General features: G+C 40.6%; 1 protein-coding gene across 2 annotated transcripts in view; it reads left to right on the top strand.

Moving 5' to 3' along the window:
- Nucleotides 1–24,102, top strand: part of ephb1 (EPH receptor B1) — a 171,248-nt gene that overhangs the window by 64,661 nt on the left and 82,485 nt on the right. For both annotated transcript variants that reach the window (XM_026150315.1, XM_026150316.1), the window contains exon 3: nt 11,147–11,828. In XM_026150315.1, coding sequence (XP_026006100.1) covers nt 11,147–11,828 — 682 coding nt within the window. The remainder of the gene's footprint in view (nt 1–11,146; nt 11,829–24,102) is intronic.

Here is a 24,102-nt window from a genome sequence, read left to right on the forward strand (position 1 = left end):
ATATAATATGTATAAAATCCTCGGTGGGATACTTCAACTACTTGCTGTCGAGAACTTTGACTAGCTGGTAATCATTTGCTGTGTGGATTTAACACGGTACATTTATTTGCTGTTATGCCAACAGAAAATGTACTCTTTTTTTTATTTTTCACCTTCAGTGACTTAAAGAATCACTGAAGGTAACAATGTCCCAGTTGTGTCCACCCGTTTTTATAGTTCCCCCGTGTTTCCGTGTTATGAAATTGTGGAAAATGTAGTGAAAAACATTTAAATGTCTTTTCTCAAGCTGTAGTGCATTGAGGATTCGGGACCACCAAGGCAGCGTAAAATGGGGCGTGAGACAGACGGCGTGAGATAACGAGGAGAGTTTGGAAGCACCCCTCTCTATTGTTGTGGCAGGTGCATAAGATGGTTTGGAGAAGCAGTGGAACTCATCATAATATGTTTGTTTGGATTTACTCTCTCTTGTTCTTCCACATGTGAGATTGTGTGTGCTCAGGCATAAATTTGAGTGGCTGAGAGTGTTGTATATCTGCACCTGCATATGTGAGCATGCACAGGTGCTGGAAGAGGAGTACCATTTTTGGGCGTGCCATATATGCTCCCCCCTGTTGTGTTCGGTGCTTCGGCAACGCTCCTGCGGACCTTAACTGCACAGGTGTCAGCATACACTCAGCATTTCCTAAAGAGCACAGATAGATCCATAATGGCCATTTCACCATCTGCTGACCAGACTCAATATACCTCAATTATTCATACCCTGAAAGACAGACAAACACTGGGTCAATGGAGATAAGGGAACACAGGAGGGAAAAGTAAAGTGAGGGAAATGAAAAAGAGAAAAGGGCAGAGAGAACAGAAAAGGGGGATGATTGAATATAGATGGTCAAAGAAATGGGGAGAATTCATGGAACGTAACACCAAAGCAGCACTGAAGGAGAAAGGATACCTATACTGAAAGTACTTACACTTGTATCCAGGGTCAGCCTTTAAGCAGAATTTAAATGATTTATAATGCTAAGTCATTGGCTAATTTAGTTGTTTTAAGGTTTCATAAAGGATAAAAACAGAAAAAAGGGGTCACATGTAGTTTAAGGTCTGGTGCTAATTCAGTGTGTGACATGTTAACTCAAAAAAAATTAAATACCTTGGTGGTTGACGGGAAGGACGATTTGGAGATATTTTTCGATACTGCTTCTATTATTGATTTATTCATACCTTAAAAATCGGGTTCAAAGGTCAAAGGGAAAAGTTAAATAAGGAAAGTGGGGGGAAAATGGCAGAGAGGAACGGACAAAGGGGCTGCTTGAATGTAGATAATATGTGTCAGAAATGATGAAGGGAAAGGAGATCAAGGACGCGTGTGCAGGAATGAGAGAAAGAGGGATGGAGGTGAACTCTGAACTTAGTGGGCTCGAGCTGAACTGGAATGAGAAGAAGGGAAAAAATGACTGTGAGTCATGCTGGCTTCACTTCAGAGGCCAGGTGAGAAGAGTGCCTTCATTACATACACGGAGACCCACATACCTGTGCGTGCACACACACACACATGCTGGATGTCAATTTAACCGGACATAAGCACATGCTCATCATTACACATTCACCCACATAACTCTTTATAAACTCTTTGGGAATATGGTTGGAAAAAAATTGGATGCACGTGCACATTTGTGCAAATGCGCACACATACATATAGTAGACATTGCCATACCAGTGGGAGACCTGTTTCATTTTACCTCCAAGATTACGGAGTGTGATTTAGTTGTGAAGCCAGACATCTGAATTTGCTCTGAGCTCAGACGCGGGCATATCTGCCCAGCGTGAAGACTGGAATGGTAATACAACGAATCACTCGGATCACAGTGCATTCATGGCTCTCTGTCGGAGGGTTTTGCGTGGATGTAAGTCTTTGCTTGGGCATTTGTGCGTTTGTGTTTTCTTAAAAGTCTTATCCAGCGTTACCTCTCAATATTTTCTGTACGCAAATGAGACTTGGTCAAGACAACAGCGTCTACGTTTGGTCACAGAAAGATAAAAACGATACACTGTTTGGGAACTGTATGCCATAATTCCATAATATTTCTCCCTCCCATTATTATTTTTTCACCTTTCCACCATTTTTAAATATTCCCTTTTGGAATGAAATAACATGTGGCTGCCTCAATTATTGATTTCCATCCTTTGGATTCCCTCTGCATAAATGTAGGAAGTGACTTGGATGTTTTTTGGAAACCAAGGACATTTTTTTCCTTTTGTCTAAGAATAAATAAAAGAACAAAGGAATAGAAGTGGGACAGAAAAGAAAGGAGAAATGACTCTTAAATCTTAAATTTGGTATGAATTTGGAGGAGTATGCAGGAGCGCCTTGAGTTTGGCTTGTATGTGTGGGAGTGATTATGTGTTTGCTCCAGTACCTGCAGCACCTGCTATTTCAGCCGTCCTACAGTTGGCAGAAATAGCAGTAAACCCTTCCATTCTTCTATTCCATCTTCTCACCCTGACTGCTTCTGACTTTTTTTTCCCGCTGCCTTTCTTCACTTCAGCTTGTCTGTCTCAAAGCGTCGATTCCGTCTTTTCACGATCTGCATCTAACCACGAACCGCACAACGCAACTACCCCACCCTACCCTGCCCCACCCCCTCCCTATCTTTTTGTATCTTTCTGTATGGATGATAAGGCTGGTAGGTGTCGTGCTATGTAGGATTTATATACACACAAACACACATGCACAATGTACATCTCAAATCATTAGCAGCCCTTAATTCATCATCAGTCTGTTTAAGAGACAATATTCTCTCATTTCATTCAAGGAATATTATGTTATGTGAGAGATTTGGCGGCCTTCAAGTGAAATATAATCTCAGTTTTCTTAACCTGAACATTTTGATATTTGCTATGATAGTTAGGAATGTCACATCCTATGGAAAGGCATTCATACATACTTCAGTGAACAAAAGAAAATTTAAAAAGGACAGCTCACCTGCCAGAAGTGAAATACATTTTCTGTTAAATCGTGGTTGATCCTGTCTATAGATGCTAATTTTTTATAAGTACGTAACACACATACATGCTATATTTTATGCTTAAAGACATGAAACTGCCTCACTTTGCAAAAAGCTCGTGGTGCTGTGTGATGCTGCAGGTGTGCGATAAAATTCAGGAGAAAAACTCAGAATAACACATTTATGAACACTTTATTCTTTAATAGCTGTAAAATTGAAGATCAAAGTGAAAACTTAACATACATGAAAGGCGCTTGGTGATTTTTGGAGAGGATGGCGTGCTCCTCAGGCGAGTAAAGGAATGCAAATGTATGTTTTGCACTTGCTGTGATATTTATGGAGCAGTTCCGCTGCTGAAATGTTGAAAAAGCCCAATGTTCAGACTTTGTCCTGTGTGCTGTAAAGGAGGGGCTTTGAGGCTTCCATGAGTTACGATCGTGAGACATACTGAAAGCAGTGATTTAGGCCACAAAAAGGATGTTTTTGTCCTTCTTTTCCTGTCATATTTTTGCTCTTCACATTCTGTTGCAAATGTATTTTTCTGTCACCCCAGTTCCATTACTTTTCAACTTTTCGTTTCTTTCCCTATGCATGCAAATATACATAGTAATAATTCATTATTTAGTGGTTTTATGATTCTCCAGAATAAATTCATAAGATTGCAGAGGTTGTCAGATTTCAGCTAAACACTGCTTGAACCTTTTACACAGGGTGACTCAAGGTAATGTTGCTACTGGTAACCTAAAGTCGTGCTGAGGCAGTGTCAGCTTCATGGTTTGTCTCAAGGCACCTGAGTGGGTGTTACCAGGTGCATTGTGCTAGAAAAGTATTCAAAAAACAGTTTTATGCTTCAGCACAATAACCTTAACCTTCTTTTTGTGCTTTTACACGTCTAGTTGAATTAATGAAGGTTTCCAGACCACTTGCTGATTTATCTCTGGGCTTATTAAATCTTTCCTATGTGAATAATTGCGTGAATATCTTAATCAAACAAATGTTTTGAGATTAAGCAATTTAATATTTACTACACACAAAGCTGCACTAATTACTGTTTTGGGGGTTTTGTTGTTTTTATCCATCAGTCAAAGTTGGAGCATTTAAAATTAAAAATATATAAAAAAAATGTTGATTCCAAAATATAAAAATTTCCAGTGCAATACATATTATTAAAAGCATAAGGACAACAGAGTAAAAATAATTAACTTTTTTAATGGGACAAATAAAAATCTGTCATTACACATCCTAATTTATTTATTTATTTATCTAAAACATTTAATTGATGTCTGTTTTTCCACATCAAGCAGCTTGTTCTGCCTACCAGTCTTTAGGAATTATACTTATTTTAATGATTAAATATTTAAAAACAAAAAAGAGGCTTCTATATGAAGGGTGGTTGTTGCCAAGTAAATGCAGAAAGTTAGTTAATTGCAGGCTTGGCCATTGGATCCCAGACCATTTTAAGGACCAAAGTGCCCTTGAGAAAGACACTTGAACCCCAATTTGCATCCCTGAAAACAATGCAACCCTGTCTGGGAGAGTTCAGTTTACTGTTATAGCTAAAAACATCTGTATCCAAGCAGACAGACTGCTTAAAGCAACTGGCTCATAATTGAAAATGCAAGCGTTAATAATTCCATTTTAAAAGTTGGATGGAGAAATATGAGAGCGAACAGTCTGTGTGAGTTGTTCACTGAATGGTCCAGAGTGCAGTCACGTTCTGTGCCTCTCTATAAGAAAATGAGACAAAAGACATACTAAAAGCATTTGGAGCAGAGAATGAAACCGAATGGTAACTAATATGTCAACAGAGCACAAATATCACACAGTCCAATTCACTAGCACGGACCCAACCTCCAAATATGAATAAAAAATATTTGTTGATAATGTAGCAAGAGACCTCGTTGAGGTCTGGCGGTGGTTCGTCGTCCTGACAGATCCCATTGATACCTTTAGAGGAAGCTAATAAAACAGGGGAATGAATGGTGGCTCAAAGAAGAATTTACAGACTTACGACCGAAAAGGAGTGTTTGAGGCGCGGTCTCACTATCTCCAGTTGTTGAATTGTTTGGTTTACACTCAGCAACTGCAACATGAACTTACTTGCTTCAAACCTCAAGTCCAGTAAATGTATTGATCAGGGTATGGGCGTGGCAAGGGAGCAGATTTTCAACGAGACTCATTTTGCTTTAGCCAGCCAGACAGACCAAGTTCTGCTTGGGCTCAGTCAAACTGTGTGACTGTAATTATAGAGTGGCTGAGATCTGGCAGGACTGGGAGTGTTTCAGACATCACCATTTCCTCCCCATCCATCACATTCAGCCAAGCGGAACTAGGCCTCAGATGCCCCGCAAAATAATCATTCCTATGCAACTGCCCTGACAGCAGCATCCATTCAATAACACAGCTGATCAGAAATGATAATAGCAATCATGCCACTGCATATTTTAGGGGCTGCAGCCTGGCCGTGTGTGTGTGTGAGGTGGCGGATGAGGTAAAGCGTTCGAAATAAGTGATTTTGCAGGAGATTATGAGCATGTGTCTCAAAGTTTGTGTAGGAAGGAGTGAATAAAGGTGCCAAGACAGTGTTAGTTTACATGAAATGTCCATTCTATTGACTTCAAGGAAAAGACCCAAAGGTTGAAATGCAAATATCCTCATTAACGCAGAGGGATTTGAAACCACCTTTGGGAAGAAAAAAATACTATCTGGATTGTGATTACTGTCGGCAGTGAGCTTTGCAAAATGAGAAGAGTGTCTTTCAGAAGGGGCATAAAGAGTTCAATCCCTATCTCAGCTTCTCATGTCCACCTATAATCCACTGTCCTTCTGAGACCTTCGCCTTTACAGACCTGTCAATGTGAATTTCACCCGCACGCATACCATTTCTTTTTTCTTTCCCTCTCTTTTTATCAACAGCCAGGATGTATTCAGGGGTAATTATTAAAGAAAAATCTTTATAGGTACACTTTCCCTCCTTTAGTTCAATGTTGTGTTGTCATGAATAACAAATAGGCTCATTACTGAAATGCCCATCCCGAGCTTGTAGTAATAAAATCAGTCTCATGCTTGCCTCCACCCACACGTTTCAGATGATAGATGAACGGACAACTCGTTGTTAGAAAGTGCTCAAAAACATTTCAGCCTATAGGCGCTTGAGGGTGTAGACTTCAACAAAGCATCCAAGCATAATTTAGTCCTAGGATTATTTGGGTAACACTTAAAAAAAAAAAGAACCTCATCAACTAAATTACTTCAAATGCTAACTTCAACACCAAAGGCATTAACTGAAAAGGGCTAAAACAAACAAACAAAAAAAACTGTTGTAAACTGCATCAACAAGTGGAGTCGGGTTAAAAGTTTAGGGGAACACAGTGGTGTTGAAGTGGCTCCATTTGATTGTAGCTTTCTACATCTCTTGCCTTGGGTCCTGCTGTAAAAGCCCATCGGCAGACTGAGTAATGGCTGTTTTGATGGACATTCAAGAAATAGTTGCCAGACACTCATCTACTATTTGCAGTGGCATTTTGTAGACCTTTCAAGGCTGTGGAGATATAAATGTGGAAATGCTCTGAGCTGCTCATCACCCATCTGTGTGCAGTATGTCTGAGCATGGAGCTGTATTAACTTGTGCTGATAGATTTGAAAAGCAGTTTGTGAGTGTGACTCCACTGAGAATCAGACAGCAGGCTGGAGGTTAAAGATCAGCTGAATATGTGCTTCTCTGCTCACATCTTCTGCTCGTGTGAATTGACTGATGCTGAATGATGATCTAAAAGTAGTCAAGTTCTCCCTTTGTGCGTGTGTGTCAGAGTCGCAACCCGACCTACTCATACCAAATGTCCAATTTTAAAACTGAAGGTAGAGGTACGGTGGAGTCATGATAAAACCTCTGTGGGTTGTACGTATGCAGCAAAGCTCCTGAAGCAAATAGGGGAATGATGCTCAGTAAATCCTAAATCCACACATGAATTATAGACAGTGTCGGGAAAATTAAGGTGGGGTAGAACACAACTGGAAATGTCCCTTTTTTTGTTTAGGGCAAGAGTGCTGTCTGGGCAGAGTGTGCAGGAGACATAACACAGGATGGCCAGTCATTACGAATGGGTGCAATTGGACATCGTACACAGAATTTCTATTACAAACCTGACGATCCCCCTGTCTGTGTTCTTACAACCACCTCTGTTGGTTTATGTAAAGGTCAGGGTTGCACTGTGTGTCTGAAAACAACTTTACATAGACTCACAGAGATTGAGGGAGAGAAGGTGAATACTGCAGAGGGGCTAAACACATGGCTCTCAATTAGAGATCAGATATTCGAATCTAGCTGGTCAATGTGTTTTCTCCGATATTTGCAACATTGGAATGATTACAAAATGAAGTTTACACCTGTTTTAATGCGTCACCCAATCGCAGTTTGCTCACTGTCTGTCACATAAAAAATGTATTTCAATAACTGCTAATTATTTTTCAATATTGGCAGCATCACAAATGCTGAATTGTGCGGAAATAAAGTTCTGAGACTTCTGAGACTCTATTCAACATTACAAAATTCCTGTCATGACCGGTGGTCTAGGAACTACATTAAGATTTAGTTTCCATTCTATAAAAAAATAAGTTTCTCATTTCCTTAAGGTATCTTCTTATACTGCCCCAACCATGCCTCCTCCAAATGACTCATTACTCCAGCCCATTTGGCCCATTATTTTCCACAGATGTTACATCCTTGTTCTGATTGGTTATTCCTCCCATCTCTGCTTGTCCCCAGCCCAATATTGGATGCTGTAGTCCTCCAGAGCAAGACTGTGGCCATCTGAGCTGCTCTGTGTTATTTTAGTCTTTGAGGATAATGGCAAGAGATCAATGTGATGGATGGTTTTTATGAGGGCAGAGTATTGATGGCTTGATGGCAGTGAGCTGAGGCTGTGGGAAGGGGAACATCAGTCTGAATACATTACCCCCACCCTCTCAACCCTCCCCCTTTTTCCTGATTCCTCCCCATTCCTGTTTTTTTCTTTTATTTATCACTCTGTATTTTTTTTCCCCCCTTTTCTCAACCCTCTCTTCTCCAGCTCAGCCAGCTGTAACTGGTCATTAACACAAACATTAAGAGCTCTATGAATCCATAGCTCCTCCATCTCCTTGCTACTGCCCATAAAACAGAGCAGCAATAATGACACGCACAATAGCCACACTTGACAATCAGGGGCAGGGGACAAGTGTCTCCTATATTAATGGTAAAAGCAAAGCTATTAGAGGGGTGCCGGTGGTTACTTTAATTGGCTTACAAATAAGTGTTGAGTTAAAAGGCTCTCGGTATTTGACAGTTTTTCATCAGCAAAAAAAGTTTAAGTTCAGTTAGGTTGGTAATGATAAAATATGAATTAGGTGATGCAAAACTGTGTAAAATAAAACTAACTGGGAGTGAGCTCATTTTATAGAGGCACATAAACACGCTAGTAAGTGAAAATTGGCATGTGCATGCAAATACTCCGGATATAAAAACATCAGTGGACATTAACAGAATTAAACTCCATAAACGACTGCATGCGATGGCATCGCATGCAGAGCTTTTGGTCCATATTAACATTATAGCATCACACAGTTGCTGCAGATTTGTCAGCTGGACACCCATGATGCGACTTTCCTGTTGCACTACATCGCAAAGTTGTTCCATTGGATTGAGATCTGGTGACGCAAAGGCCATTTGGCCATTCTCTTTGATATTTGGGCATATTGGGGCCCAATGAATGTAAAAACAAAGAATTACCAGTTGTTGTTTGTTTTTTTACCTTATTTTTGTTTTTAAGAAAAATGAGAGCCACATATGAGGATATTCGTTTAAAATTTTGATAGAACAGTAGCAGTATAATGTTCTCCTAAGTGGATATCAGGCCCATGTAGAGCAAAATTGATATAACCCAAAATGTGGTGTGATGTGGACGTCAGGTCCTAGGATAAGGTTAAAGAGATGCCAAATATTAGTTATATACCAGTTTTAATGCTCAAAATAATCAAATGTTTTGCCTCAAGCTTTGTGCAGCAAAACAACAGCTAGCAAATCAATATGTGGTTGCTAAACCATCAAATTATCAGCAGCACCTTTTCCAAGCACACATAAACACACAGGTATAACAAAGCACTGAAAAGAGGAAAGAGGGAACTGGGTCACAAAGTTTGATTTCGACTAACTAATGCACCTATTATTAGTTTTGGTTGTCTTTAAACAGCCGTGACACCGCATATCTACTGAGGAGGAGAAAGATATAGTTCATTATTATATGAGCCAATGAATTTCTGGACAGACTCTAGATGGGCATTATCGGAGACGCCTCAGGCTCCTCTCTGGCGTGAAAGATGGTGGTCATTTGGCTAGACAAGAGGCGGTGAGGACCCCCTCCTAGACTGGAGCAGACGGGTGCAGAGGAGCCTAGGGCTGGCTGTATTAATGAACAGGCAGCGCTGAAAGGGACAGGTTTCTGTAATGCTGATGAATGGTCATTACAGAGCAGAGACGGGAGAAGAGAGCACAAGGGGAAGAGAGGAGAGGGGGAGAAGAGTAGAGTGAAGTGGGCACACAGGGAGCAGCAGTGAAAAAAGGCTTTAATTTGCACCTCAGATTTCTGTAAACTCGTTTATCATGTCAGCAGTGCCACTGTTCCTCACGTGCCTTCCCACTCCATCCTCTACATGCCCTTACTAGACCCAACCATTTTTTTGTTTGTTGCCAGATGTTTCCACATATTCTTTGTGCCAAATGGTTTTATTACCTGCGCTGGTTTTCAAACAGCAAAATTCGACGGCTCACATTTATCAGCTCTATCTCGCCTTGCATCATTTTATGGACTTTTTTCCATCATTTGACTGGATGTTGCGGCTGTGTGTGAAGAGCCAATATCTTCTCCTCTCTATTAAGCTTGATTGAGCAGCTGGAGTTTTAAAGGTCATAAGAAGGAGGAAGCACAGGGAGATATATGCACATAAGAAACATGAACTGACTTGAGGCCCACTCAGTCCACTATAGACCTCATTAACTTCTCGCCTTCAGCTGTTTGGATCATTGGTATTGGGAACTTTGGAGAAATAAATCTTTGTGCCAAGCAGTTGCTTTAAATGGAAGCAAAAAGCATTGTATTATTATAAAGATTGAAATTGATCCAAGGAAAATAAAAAAATGAAAAAGTGTTTCAGATCATTTTCTCAAAATATTCCACAAAATATTCATTTGAATTCACTGGTGCTTTTATGTAACTCTTTTTTTTTTGGTCTGTGAGCTCTGCTGCTGTATGCTAAAGAATAATACATTCCTCTTAAAAATACTGTAACTAATTCAAATATTGCACACTGAATATCAGTGGAATGCCACTAACAATTTTTGCAAGGCCAGCTTTTGCACAGCTGGATGGTTACTCAGATGATTTCAAAGCAAGCTTCTTCTATTTTTTTTTTCTGTGATTTCTCTGCCTGATTCTCAGTGAATCCAGCCAAATGTTAATGGCACGTTTTTAGCATGATTTGGTGCACTGAGTTAATTCCCCAAGGGGCTTCTGATGCTCATCCAAGACCCTTTCTGGGTCACACCTGCAAGAAATGGCCTGCAGTGAAATTCAGTTCAGTATGCACTCAAATGGCTTTCCATCCATCCTTGGCTCTCGTGAAGTCCCTGCCTGTCTGTCTAATTGTAATTCAGCAGTGCTTAATCTTGAATTTGTTACACACTATATTTTGTAACGTATCGACTCAATGCCCAGCGAAACTTGGCATCGACAGAAAACGGTATTGCATCCAAAATCATGCCTTGGTTTGCGCTTATGCAGTGGGAGTGCACATCCTACAGCTGTGAGCCTACTTGATAAACAAGACAATAAATTGTTGCTTTGCACTTGAGGAATTAAATTTTTTTTAAAGTAATACATTTGTGTGTCATCAGTGGATTAACAAGCCCCAATAAGCTGATGCATTTTTCTCAGTCCAGGAAGAGGACTCAAGTTAGTGCCTTAGGGAAATTACTGATATGTGTATGAATTCTCCGTGGCTCTGCCAATATTAGCATTCTCTATCAAAAAAGAGTGAGCACTGCAGCCTTATAGCAGATAATTACTTATCAGCCATGTGGACTTCTTTCTCTCTTCTCTGTCTTTCTATAGTGGGAGGAGGTGAGTGGCTATGACGAAAACCTCAACACCATCAGGACGTACCAGGTGTGCAATGTCTTCGAACCAAGTCAAAACAACTGGCTCCTCACAACCTTCATTGATCGCCGCGGAGCACAGCGCATCTATGTGGAGATACGATTCACCGTGCGCGACTGCAGCTCCATCCCAAATGTCCCCGGTTCCTGCAAGGAGACGTTTAATCTCTACTATTATGAAAACGATGCTGTCATTGCCACTAAAGGCACAGTCTTCTGGATGGAGGCCCCCTACCTCAAAGTGGACACCATTGCTGCTGATGAAAGCTTCTCACAGGTGGACTTTGGCGGACGCCTGATGAAAGTTAACACAGAGGTGCGAAGCTTTGGTCCGCTGTCTAAAAATGGCTTCTACCTGGCCTTTCAGGACTATGGGGCCTGTATGTCTCTTCTGTCAGTCAGGGTATTTTATAAGAAGTGTCCAAGTGTGGTTCAGAACTTTGCAGTCTTTCCAGAGACCATGACAGGGGCTGAAAGCACTTCCCTGGTCATTGCTAGAGGGACCTGCATCGCAAACTCAGAGGAAGTAGATGTCCCTATAAAGCTCTACTGTAACGGAGATGGAGAGTGGATGGTTCCTATCGGTAGCTGCACTTGCAAAGCTGGGTTTGAACCTGACAATGGCAATGTCTGCCGAGGTAAGTGGATTGATCTTTTTCTGTAAAAAAACACCATGGTTGCTATGAGAGTGTATTATCAGTACTTACTGGGCCCTACGTACATTTTTCTTTCTTTTTCATTATTCAATCTTTTAAAGAGATGGACTCCCCAGAATAGAACAGATCAATTCACCTTAGTCTGTTGGCATTAATTTATTCTGTTTTGGTATCACATACAACAGGGCATCATGTTACCTTTGGTCACAGGTCTTCCACTCTAGTGTAATGGCTGAATTGATTGTGTTTCATGTTTTGCAGCTTATGATACACCATACTTTTTCCTTAATCACATCTACCTCCAGGGAACTAAAAAGATACATTAGCATTGAGTTGTAATCTGCTGTGAATGTCAGCCTTTTGTCCATCCTACCTTTCAGATGACAAAAGGTTTGATTCTGCCTCTGCGATGTGCTGATGAATACATTCTGAGGAATAGATAATAGCTCATATCTAAAAGGAAGGTTGAATGGGCTTTTAGTTCAAGCTGTCACTTTCTGTTTTTGCGTGCCCTCTAATGCACCTTGTTTTTCTGACACGCACATATACAAACAGAAGATTTGCTCAAGGTGTCTGACGATAATGCGAGTGGCTTGAGGCTCTCGGTGTGGCAAAGTATTGGTTGGCCTGCCTCTCGGGGTTAGTTGGAAAGTGTGTGGAGCTCAGATAAGATTGATTTACCCACATCTGGTCTGATCAATAAACAGATATAAGTGCCACATATCTACAAAGCACACTGTGTGTGACTGTGTCTACTGTATCCTTCTCACATTGCACCATGTCCTGCGCAAAACCCACCTACACACTAACGCACATCATAACAAACACACAAAGTCCTTGCCAAAGATTGGATGACTTTCGAATGAAAATAACAGGGCAGAAGTTAAAAGGCTGTGCTTAGGTTGATGTAAACTCTTAATTTAGTTTCAAATTTTTACACCATTTCTCAATATTATAATTCTCTTTACAAATAAATTGTAATCTGTGTATTCAATGCTTTAAATGCATAAGATAGACTCTCTTGTTTATCTTGTAAATAATTAAAGTGATCGGCTGATCAGCGACTTTGATTTATCCGATATTCGCTTCTCTTAAGTAAGTACAATTATCAATAAATCAGGGGCTCAGTTTGCTAACAGATCATGCAAATTTAGAATAAAATCCAGTTAGGCCGAAAATCATGGTCAACAGTCTAATTAAAAGCTGATTCCTCTGATGTCCATCATGTACTGGACAAAATCACTTAAATCAAATGCTAAGACTGCCCATTGAGATTGGTACACGCAATATATTTAATGTTAAATTATTTCACTGAAAAAAAATGTCCTAAGTATGTTTTTTTGTCTTTCTTTTCTTAAACTTATGTGTTTGTGACACACAATACTTATGTATTGGTCTGCAATATAAAAACAAAAACACAACAAAATAATTATAATAAGCAAAATAAAAACAAACTACACATTGTCATCACCTTGAAGCCACGTGGCCTTGATAGAGTACTCGGTTACAATACTACAGTCAGACCGAGCCATTTGTGCTGAATATTCATAAGTCCACTGAACATGCTCCTGGTTGTACATTGACCTAACAACCCTTCTTTGTTACTGGACTGCGGGCTCCTGAACGTCTTGGTCTCAGAGTCTTATCGATAGGCGAGTAGCTCTCGTCACTGTCATAATTCTTGACATGAAGATTGGATCATTTCAAGCCTGTTAACAGACTTCATCTTGATGCTAGTTTTGCTTCATGTTTACATTAATTATTTGTTTATTCGTGTTAAATCCTGACTCACTAATCATGCTGTTGGCATGTGTGGCATGTGCATGAGCATGCTATGCACTTGTGTTCCTATGCAGTGCAGGAATTTTAATTCAAATGAACCAAATAACCTTGCCTGTCCTCTAGCGCTGACAGTCTCATAGTCTTTAATGGATGTAAACTTACACTGATCCTTGTCAGTCTTTTCTCCGTGTAGTGTAACTTTGCCTCTTTCCCCATTATTTACCTCAGGCTTCTGCACACTTGGTGCAGAATAACTGGAATGTTAGTATGAGGGTTATTGTGGCTTGTGTTAGTGGAAGTCACCACAAACACGCATGTTCATGTACAGACAATGGTCTCACTGTAGAAATTGCTCTACAAAGACCACTAATTCCTACAATCCTCCAGACTTCCTTCTCTAGTACATTTCCAGCTAAGATAATCATCTCATCTCTCTCTGATGGAAATGCACTACTTAGCAGTGCAGGGACTTCGAAATTCTGGTCAATACTGATGTTTGAAATTTCATCCAGTGTTGAAGCCTGTTTTTGTTCTATTTGTGTTGTTTTTGTTTTCCCGCTTTGTTTCATAGTGCACTGCCTAAGCTCAATGTCTAAATGTATGCCTAGTATTGTTATGGAAGCTAGTGAATTAAGCCTATACTAAGAGGAAATTACTGGGGTCTGTAGCTTAACAAGAGTTGACAGTAGTATGAATCTGTGAGGCCTCGATCCCACAGGTCTCCAGACCAGTAGGTAACCCCTACAAAGAAAACCTCTTTGCCATTTTTTGGACACTCGTAAGTTTGCTGTGCTTGCCCGTATTTTGTGTGGAAGATACAATTTCTCTGTGAACACTCATTGCGGGAGGAGGTTTCATTACCGTTTCATTACCGTGTGGCAAGTGTTTGCAGATATATCAGCATATTCCATACAAAATACAGGCGCATGCAGTAATCTGCTAGTAAAGAGGTTTTAGGTGCAGCAAACTACTCACAAATCTTTGTGTAATATACATTTTTCCGTCTGAACCAGTGGTTACCAGATGATTGCCAATCGATCTCTAGGACTGTGAGACTGTGGCCTAAAATGTTGTGTTGGTTGACCATAGTCGTCAGCACAAACACTGACTTGACCAAAAAAAAAAAAGGCCGGAGTAGAAATAGATGATCTAACCATTTCTAGCTCATATAACTAGCTCACTCTCTGGAGTCTTGTGTGGAGTCAGTTCCCCTCTCATCTCCACTGAGAGTCCCCTCCAATAACAGCAATCTCAACCTTTTTATTTTTTGTGCAGTTTCTTTTCATGGACTTGCAATCCATTATTTAAACAGGGAAATCTAACCTTAAAGTGCTTGTGGAAGCTCAGTTCTATGGGCAACCAATCAATTGTGGGGTTGGTGCAATAACACAGCCTCAGCATTGGGTCAGAAGTAATTGCCCATTAGCGATGAAGGAACAGGAACAGGAACAAAAAGAATATAAGAGCATGTAGTTTCATGCTGGAATAATTCCCCTCATTGATACCAACAAAACAAAAAGGTATTGCTTAGAAAAAGGAACACAGTAGTACTGTGTACAGTCTGGTAAAGTGTGGAAAATTTTCAATTAGTGCCTTTATTATGTAGCTCTTGAGACACAAATTAATGTAATTTGCCTAATTCACCAGAACCTAAGAAGGTAAAAATTAGTTTCTGCTTATAGTGACATGAAAACGAAAGTGCATTTATTCTAGCTATGCATCTGTATATTACATATTATACCCACCATACCAAAACTTCTGTTAGGTGGATCATCGTTTTGAATAGTTGTCCTTTTACATGGAAAGCCAGTTTTTTGAATTGATAAATGATGGTTTTATTTCTAATTTTTTTGGAAGTTCTTTGTCGTGACAGCAGAAATAACGCTTGTTTCTTTTGCAGGTTTAATATGTGCGTTTCAGTGTTGTTTCAGGGCATGTGCGAGCTTCCCAGCACCTGATTGCACTTTCATTAATCTATATGTTTTAATTGTTGTCAGGTAGCGTGTTGTGTATGTGTTCGGTTGAGCAGAGAGACCATGTAGAGTTGTTGTGCTCTGTAACGATGATGCCAGCATGCCATCCTCATTACCAGCTCCCCAGCCACTACGCAAGCCATTTGGGTATCCCCCACTTTTCCTCTCCCTCTTTCTCTGTTCCTCGCTCTCTTCCCCTTAGCTTTGTAAGCAATCCGCTAAATATTTTATCACCTCCCTGTTAAATCGAGCGAGACACTCCAAATAAGACCCCGCTACCTCTACCAATACAAAGCTTGTCTCGGCTGTGTGTCCTGCTTAACTCAAGTATCCTAAACAGGCTTGTAGGATGGTTTCACTTACCCTTCTTAGAACTGGTGTCAAGGCCCACCTGAGGAGTAATTGATGGAATCACCTCGATCGTGCTGGCTTTGCGTCATGTGTTTTGTTTTGAGTCTGTCTAAGCATTGATCATTTTAATGTTCCGTATGTTTTTTTTTATTTGAAGTAATTAAAACACCACAGAAACCTAATTATTCTGTTGTTTAAGCTCTTAAAAGTGGACGATGTGGCATAGTTGCAAATTATCCTCTATGAAAACCAATTCAAAACTTTCGAGTGCTTATTCTTAATTTTGGTGTTAAAACTTTATTTCCTGTGGGGAGCCAAATTTTCGTTGGGCTGACAAATGTCCTCTTCAGGTCTATAAGGCTAGCTATATTTTGTTTAATTTTGTAATTGGTTATTCTCAAAGTTTCGTCTGTTTTTACTCTTTACAGGCCATATGCAACACACATAGCTGTTGAGACTCTCCCCACCTGTGTGGATGTGGAGATTTGTGTGGGCTCAGGGAATCGCAAAAGGTCTGGAATTGAAGCATTGCTATTGCAGCTACTGATTGCTTTCAAATGGATGTGAACGGGCTATGAATGAAATGGGGGAAATGAGAATTTGACTGGTTAATTTCATTATCTGTGGTACTATATGAATTCCCAGAATTTTGCTCCATACTATCCATCCATCCCTCCATCCATCCTATATTCCAGTGCAGTGACCATAAGTATGTATTTATTTACTTTAGTATTTATGTCATTCCTCACCCGAGCAGTCCTATAGGCTGGCACGCCAATATGAGTTCTCTCATATTTTCTCTCACTGTTAGGCTCCAGCAGGCTTTTGACATGCTGCCACATTAATATTACAAATATTCAAATAACTTTATTTAACATTCAGCAGGCTGACAGTGGCAGCAGGAGATTCACAGCCCATTGAGCAAGAGCGCTTCCCTGGGCTAAGTGCCGATTCATCATGGCTGCCTTACTCCTGTCTAATGGCTGCCATCATGGGGCATGAGCACACACACTAAGAAAAACATATTACTTCTACCACGTGTGCATTTTTAAAAATGTTAAATGTAGTGAGGTGGGCACATTTATCACATTATTAACCTTAGCCTAAAAGCTTATAAATCCCCATATATCCCAATAGGGTTCATTGTCACGGACATCAATTAGCAGGCTTATTTCTCTCTAGAGAATAAAGAGCTCTTGCTCAGAGTCTAGCAGTAGAAACACATTCATAAACTGAATCCATCCGACCAGTATTTTAATCTTAAAGTTCGGTTTCGCAGGCTATGCACTAGGTTTTTTACATTTTTCTGCTCTGGTAAGTTTTTTTTATTACTTCTTTGTATGGCTTATCTGAGTGTAAAAGATCTGACAGACAAACCCGCAAAGACCTGGTAACCTATTAGAGCCCATTCCATCCCATTTGGCCGTGTCTGCTCCTGTTCCACAGAGTTTACTTCATTTGCAGAGAACCATCCATGTGTACTGAACAACACACACACACACACACACACACACACACACACACACACACACACACACACACACACACACACACACACACACACACACAGCATTTACTAAGTCACCTTGAAGCCCAATTAAGTAAGCATCTGACTCTTCCTGTTCCTATTAGTCTTATTGCAGAGAGGGCCGGGGTGGTGTGAGGAAAATGGAGTGGGAGGAAGAGACAGAGAAAAGCTTTAAGAAAGAGAAGAGAGTGAAAGACATCTTGTTTCCATGGCTCTCAATAAGCTGAATGGCAAAGAGCACTGGTGAAAGAGCATGACCCAGACAAAGGCCTTTTGAATCTAAGGGCCAAACAGAGTGTTTATAATGACCCGAAGCACAGATGCGCAGCTCTCACTGCAACAACAGACCCGGTCTCTAATGATGCGAGGGGAATCCAAAGATTTTGTTCACACATAATTGAAATAGCCACCACAACCAGAGCTGTTCTTGTGGAGGGACACAAACTCCTCCCCCTCCTCCTTATTATTAGTTTTTGCTCCCCTTTCAGCTGTTTTCCTCTCTGTATCTGTCTCTAGTCTGGCTTTCTAACCTTCAGTCACTTTTGGGTTATGGATTTGGCCACTGGGCTTATACTGGGGTTGCTGCTGCCATCTCTCACTTGGTCGTTCTCCCAGATGTGGAACGGGGAACTTATTAGGCGGGCCTGCCTTTGACCCAGGACCCCTTCTAATCTACTTCGCCAAATTCTCATTCAGTTCTCATCGTCTACTTCACAGTCAGCCCTCATACGTACATGTCTCCTCTCCTGCGCTCCACTCAGTGATTGACACCGGGAGCCGAGGCCAACCAGTGGCACAAGGACACAGGAAGACAAAGAACCCCCAGCATTTATCTGATGGCTGGGGCCCTGCCTAATTTGCCTATGTCACCCCCATGACAAAACACAAAAAGCTTTTGCTTTGAAGGGCTTTACTTCACCCTCTCACCCAAACCATGAACCCCATCAATCAAATCTACCACAATTTCCTTTTTTTAATGAATGCACATTTAGGAATTCAATGAAAAACAAAAATATCGCATTTCTATAAGTTTGTATTTCAGTGTCTGTGTTGTCTTCACAAGATAGCCAAATGTTAAATGCCAAGAGACACTTCAGCTTGCACGGCATGTGGGAAACTGTATTCCCCCTCATTTTTGTTTTCTTCTTCCACGCCTCATCCCTCTGGAATATGCTCCAGCACACAGTAATGAGGCGACACGTTGAGCCTCTTCGCAGAGTACTACCTGCTTTGGAAAGCAGAAACACCAACCCCTCCCCCTTCCATCGTACCTTATTCTCCTTCTAACCTAATCAGTGTCCATCAATATTCACTGTCCTGCTAATAAAACTGTTTGTTTGTCTGTGTGGTGTGATGGCAGAAGGACACATTTCAATTCCAGGAAATTGTCTCATCGCTTGCTGGAGGCTATCAGCTGCTCATTGATAGATGTGGATTAGTCAAATTTATGTTGTGGAACTTGTGGACTGACAATCTAATTAGAATTGAATTGCAATTATGGCGGGGCCGATATAGCTCTGTTCGTCCCACCTTCAATGACAACTCGACCACAAAACAACGAGTAATGTCAGGCTGGAAAACATTTTCCGTTTTTCAAGTATGTGAAGTGTACTTAAAAAATTAGCATGTTCTCTAGGGCTGCACAGGGGTGCAGTAGTTAGCTCTGTCGCCTCACAGCAAGAAGGTCTTGGAGTGAAATCCACTGGCTGGTGCTTGTCTTTGTGGCATTTGCATGTTGTCCCTGTGCCTGGGTGGGTTCTCTCCAGGTGCTCCGGCTTCCTACAGCAGACCAAAGACATGTGTGCTAGGTTAATTACACATGTTCGGTTCTAAATTGGCTGTAGGGGTGAATGGTTGTTTGCCTCCCTGTGTTGGCTGTGGATGGGCTGGCAAGATGTCTGGGATACCCCACGTAGGCAGCTGGGGTAGACTTTGTGTCATGGCTCGCAAACTATTCAGTCTCTTTTGTGTGATGCCTGTACACACATTGAGAACCCACACATGTACACGATTACTAACACTACCACCTCAAGCTGACCTCTGCGTGTCTAATTTCCTAACCTAATCATATTCGCCTTACTTCCTGCACACTTGAAGCAAACAACATTGCATATATACACTGTAAACGCTCCTATGTTTAATCTTTAATTAAACATATGCAAAGAATTATGTCTGTGTAATTTATGTTATGACACCCTGCATTATCCTAAAGTAATTCAGCTCCCCAGGTCGTAACTGAGCAGGCTGTATCAAACACAACCTCACAATGTGCAATTATACATCAATTAGACAACTCCTATAATCTGTATTGCTCTATATCATTGTGTGGATGTAATTACATGTTTTCCTTGACAGTTAAGTCAGCCTGTATTTTACAGGTTTAAGGCTTGTGGTTCTGCTACAAGAAAGGTATATTTTCAGACTGACAAATACAAAGAACACACAAAGCTCAGGCTATTTAATAACTTCTAAGACAGCCTTTTTTTATAACAACAACCAATTACACAACTATTATACTTTAGCTGCGAGTGAGTCTGTGTCAACAGGTCTGGTGCTACATACAAGTGATACAGTATATCAGAATTGATCTCTCCTCATACAGTTAACCTTTGCACATTGTTGTGCAGTTTGTGTAGTTTTAGTGGTGTACCTCTCACTTTTAGTTGTAACTTTTGACTAATATACAGTATCAGGAAATATGTTTTAATAAAGTAGCTGTATTATTAGGAAGATCAATCAATGTACTCAGGGATAGCTTTACCACTTACCCTCTATCCCCATTTTATGATGTCTATGTGCAGTACTTACAAAATAGAAAGAGCCTGAAAGAACTGAGATGTTATCTCAGTGCTGGGCCAGCATTACTATAGTGCTAGTCCGGGCTGCACAGTGGTATTCTCAAAGAGAATGATATCTGATTAGTCCAGCTATAGCTGACAAACAAATGGATTTGCTGTGTCTAGAATGTTCTCTAGGGGTGCTACATGGGCTGAGATACAAAGACACTGCTTTTGTGATGGGGCCAGCGCAAGGCATAATAAGACCCTTTGGGGAATGAACCAAACACGGAGTGAAAGGGACACAAAAGCACACATGCTCGTACACTCAGTCAATTTCACAATGACTCTTCCTCTATCTCTCTTCCCTCTTTTTCCCTCTACACCTCTTTCTCTCTTGCGTTCCTATAAACTGACCTTTATATTATGGGCTACCGTAGTTGGACTGTCATTATGTGTTTTGGCTTTGTAGGCCTGTTGAGTTTCTTAACTCTCACATAAATTATTGTGTTGGCCAGGTTTCGTGTCGGCCTCCCACAAACAGGACACACAACAAGTATTATTTGTGGATGTACATTCATTTATTTGTGCACGCACATACTATATAAGTATGGCTGTGAGGGCTTTACACCCACTGATTCTTATTCACTCCCTTCCTTGTTTTCTCTCTGTATCTCATCTTTTCTGCCTCTTTAATTCCCCATTTACCACTGTCCTGCTTCTCACTGCTAAGAGAGCAGTCATAGAAGGAGGGTGACAATAGAGGTATTAACCAAATGCATTCTGAGCTGGCCTGACTTGTGCAGTCAGTGTGAGGCTTTTACACCCCTAATGCCATGTGAATAGGGCTGCTGCTCCCCAAGAAATTCCTTTATGAGGACTCAGACCGAGGGGCCTTTTTCCTAGCTTTCGTGACCTGGGTCCACAGAGGCTGTGCAGTCCCTTCTTTTTTCTCAACACGCAGTTCTTCATTTTCATAAGCACTTAATCTGGATTGGAAGCCTCTCCATTGTGGAAATGGTTTGAGAAGGGGACATCAGCCAGACAAAAGTACTTGTCTTTGGCGAAGGGTGAAGGCTCTTCTTGGCCCTTTTCCGCCCATTCCATTCTCTCATATAGAAAGTCAAAGCCCCCTGTGGAATATAGATGTGGCAAAGAGGTATGTGAATGCAGACTTCGGGGGGAAAAAGACCTACCCTGCAAAAAGAAAAAGAAAAAAAGATATATCCACTTTTCGCACTATATTTATCATTTGATCCAAGCCAGAAGAGATCCTGTGATGCTGGCTGATAGTAAAGTTTGAGTTTGATTCCTCTAGGTTACAGTGCATAAGACTTTGGAGCTGGAATGTGTAACAAACTCAGACTGAAGCTTTGAAGTGTAATACTGTTGCCCTGGGCTTCTTAGCTCCAGGGTGGAATGAGATTACACCCTTGATCTGTGTTAGCGCCCTCTGATCTGAAGGATTGCAACACAAAGGTGTGTGCATGTGTGTGCGTGTTTAAATTTGCAGACATATGTGCATTTTCTATGTGCTTGACTATGTCTCATTATATGTGTGTTATAGAAAATATATTAATTTGTACGTAAATGAAATTATTTGCCTACGTTTGTGTATATGTACGTGTTTGAAACACCAGTAGATGGTGTGGATACATGGTCAAACCTATCCTCCCCCAACAAATGACTTGTTAACTAATTGCTAATGTTGCTGACCTGATCTTACTGCTTTGTAGGTGAATCTCTCAGGATGCTAAGCCTATTCTTTCTCCCCCCTTTCTCTATGACTCTGTCTCTCTCCCTCTGTTTCTCTCTCCTTGCTCACTGCCCCGGAACACCTTAATCCAGTGTGAAAGCAATTGGCTCTCTCAGATCTAATCAATAGAGGGCCAGGGCAGCGAGCCAGGGGGAACATCTCTGGCCCCTGCTCAGCTACAATCAATTTAGAACCATCGATTCAGTGATTGAAATACAAAGAGGAGACGCGTTGGACCGTACAGGTGCTTTAGTGTTTGGGTGTGCCAACATGTTATATATCTCCTTGGTGAGCATTTCTCTGTATGTGTGTGTGTGTGTGTGTGTGTGTGTGTGTGTGTGTGTGTGTGTGTGTGTGTGTGTGTGTGTGTGTGTGTGTGTGTATGTATGTGAATATGTGTGCGTATGGATTGTATGATTTGTTTTTGAGCCATCTGTAGTAAAGTGGGAATGGCATTTAATCTAGCACCTCTGAGACAGGACTCAGGGGGAAAAAAAATCATTCCTAATCCAATATGTCCTGTTCAGGAAAGGTGTGCTTTATGTGTGTCTTTGTGTGCGTTCATGTGCGTGTGTGCATTGCATGCATTTCCTGTTCTTCTATGTTTCATTTTTTTATTGATTGATTTATTTATTTCTATGTGACCTTAACCAAACAAGTGGTACTTTCCAAAAGAAAGAAAAAAGGCAAGAAAAACTATAATACATAAAAATAAACTAGAGAAATATGAGCTCAACTATATTTTTTAAAATACAAACCCATCTTTTGTGTGTACTCAAGGTTTTTTGCCAAGTAACTTGATGGCCCAGTCCCTATTTTTGATGTTCATATCTGAGTATATCCATTCAGTATTTGGATGTTCCTTGGAATATTTGTATGCAACAGGTACTGTATGCATGCTTTGTCTCTGCAACAATGCGTGTCTTAACTGTTATCATGCGATAACATTCCTGAAGTTTTCAGATACGTGTATGACACTCATTGCGTGCGTATGTGTCTACCCATGTGTATATCAGTGCATATTCTATTTATTTGGTCCTGTTTATTCAGCATTGCACTGTCATGCTTGTACCCCTTTGTGTGTCTATGCATTTGTGCAGTTTGTTGTTATTATTTTACAGAGCTGTAGGGCAAATTGTATGTTATGATACTGTATATTGACTTGAGTTTAATGTAAGCTCCAGTTGTTATGAAACTGAGCACGCAAGATCAGTTACAGTTTAGCAATGGTAGCCTTGCATTACTAAATTACGCTTTCAATACTTGCTTTACAATTGCTGATTTTACAGAAATTGTGCCACAATATTATGTCTGCTTGTGTCATTATTTTTTTTAAAGACAGTACTGCTGTGTTTTTTACAGTATGTTAACCTAATTAGGCAGTAGCATGAATACAAGAAGATGTGACTGTGGCAGAACAGAAATTGATAAGCTTTGGAAATGTACCTAATCCAACCTTACCTACTTTAAATGACCAAGTTTAAAATCTCTTTTGTTTAAGCAGGCACAAAAGTGCACTGGATGTTGTTCGACCTTTGCTTCATGTTAACTTTTTTCTGTCATTTATATGGATAATCTAGTTTCCCAATTGGTTATGTTGTGTTACTCCTTGATTTTCACTTGGACAGTGTGTTGGTATGTATCTCACCACAATGTCAAGAAGTCAAATGAAGACTGGCAATTTCCGATTTGAAGTGCACACGGTCTGTGTGTGTGTTTTTTTCCTGACTTAATGATGTCTGTTGCCGATATTGTTCATTACCTCAGAACAGCCCAGCAAATCCCCTTTCTTGATAAAGCTGATAGATTTCTTGAAAGTTAAATTTGCTTTCATCTTGATGTGTTTAGCCCCTAACTACTTTACTGACAAATAAAGGTGGATGAGAGGAGAATGTTAGCCAAGCTAATGTCCATTATGAACAACACCCGACACTGGCCCTGAGCAGCTCGTGCAGTAGTTGACTGTTACAGCAACTGTGCAGGATGGACTGCAATCATCACCCAGTAGCAGTCAGACTCTTATAATCCACACATAGGATAAATACCTGGTAAAAAAAAAAAAAATACACGTGTATATTTTCTAATTTCC

The sequence above is a fragment of the Astatotilapia calliptera genome, chromosome 18 (assembly GCF_900246225.1).
Source record: "Astatotilapia calliptera chromosome 18, fAstCal1.2, whole genome shotgun sequence".
Classification (NCBI taxonomy): Eukaryota; Metazoa; Chordata; class Actinopteri; order Cichliformes; family Cichlidae; genus Astatotilapia; species Astatotilapia calliptera.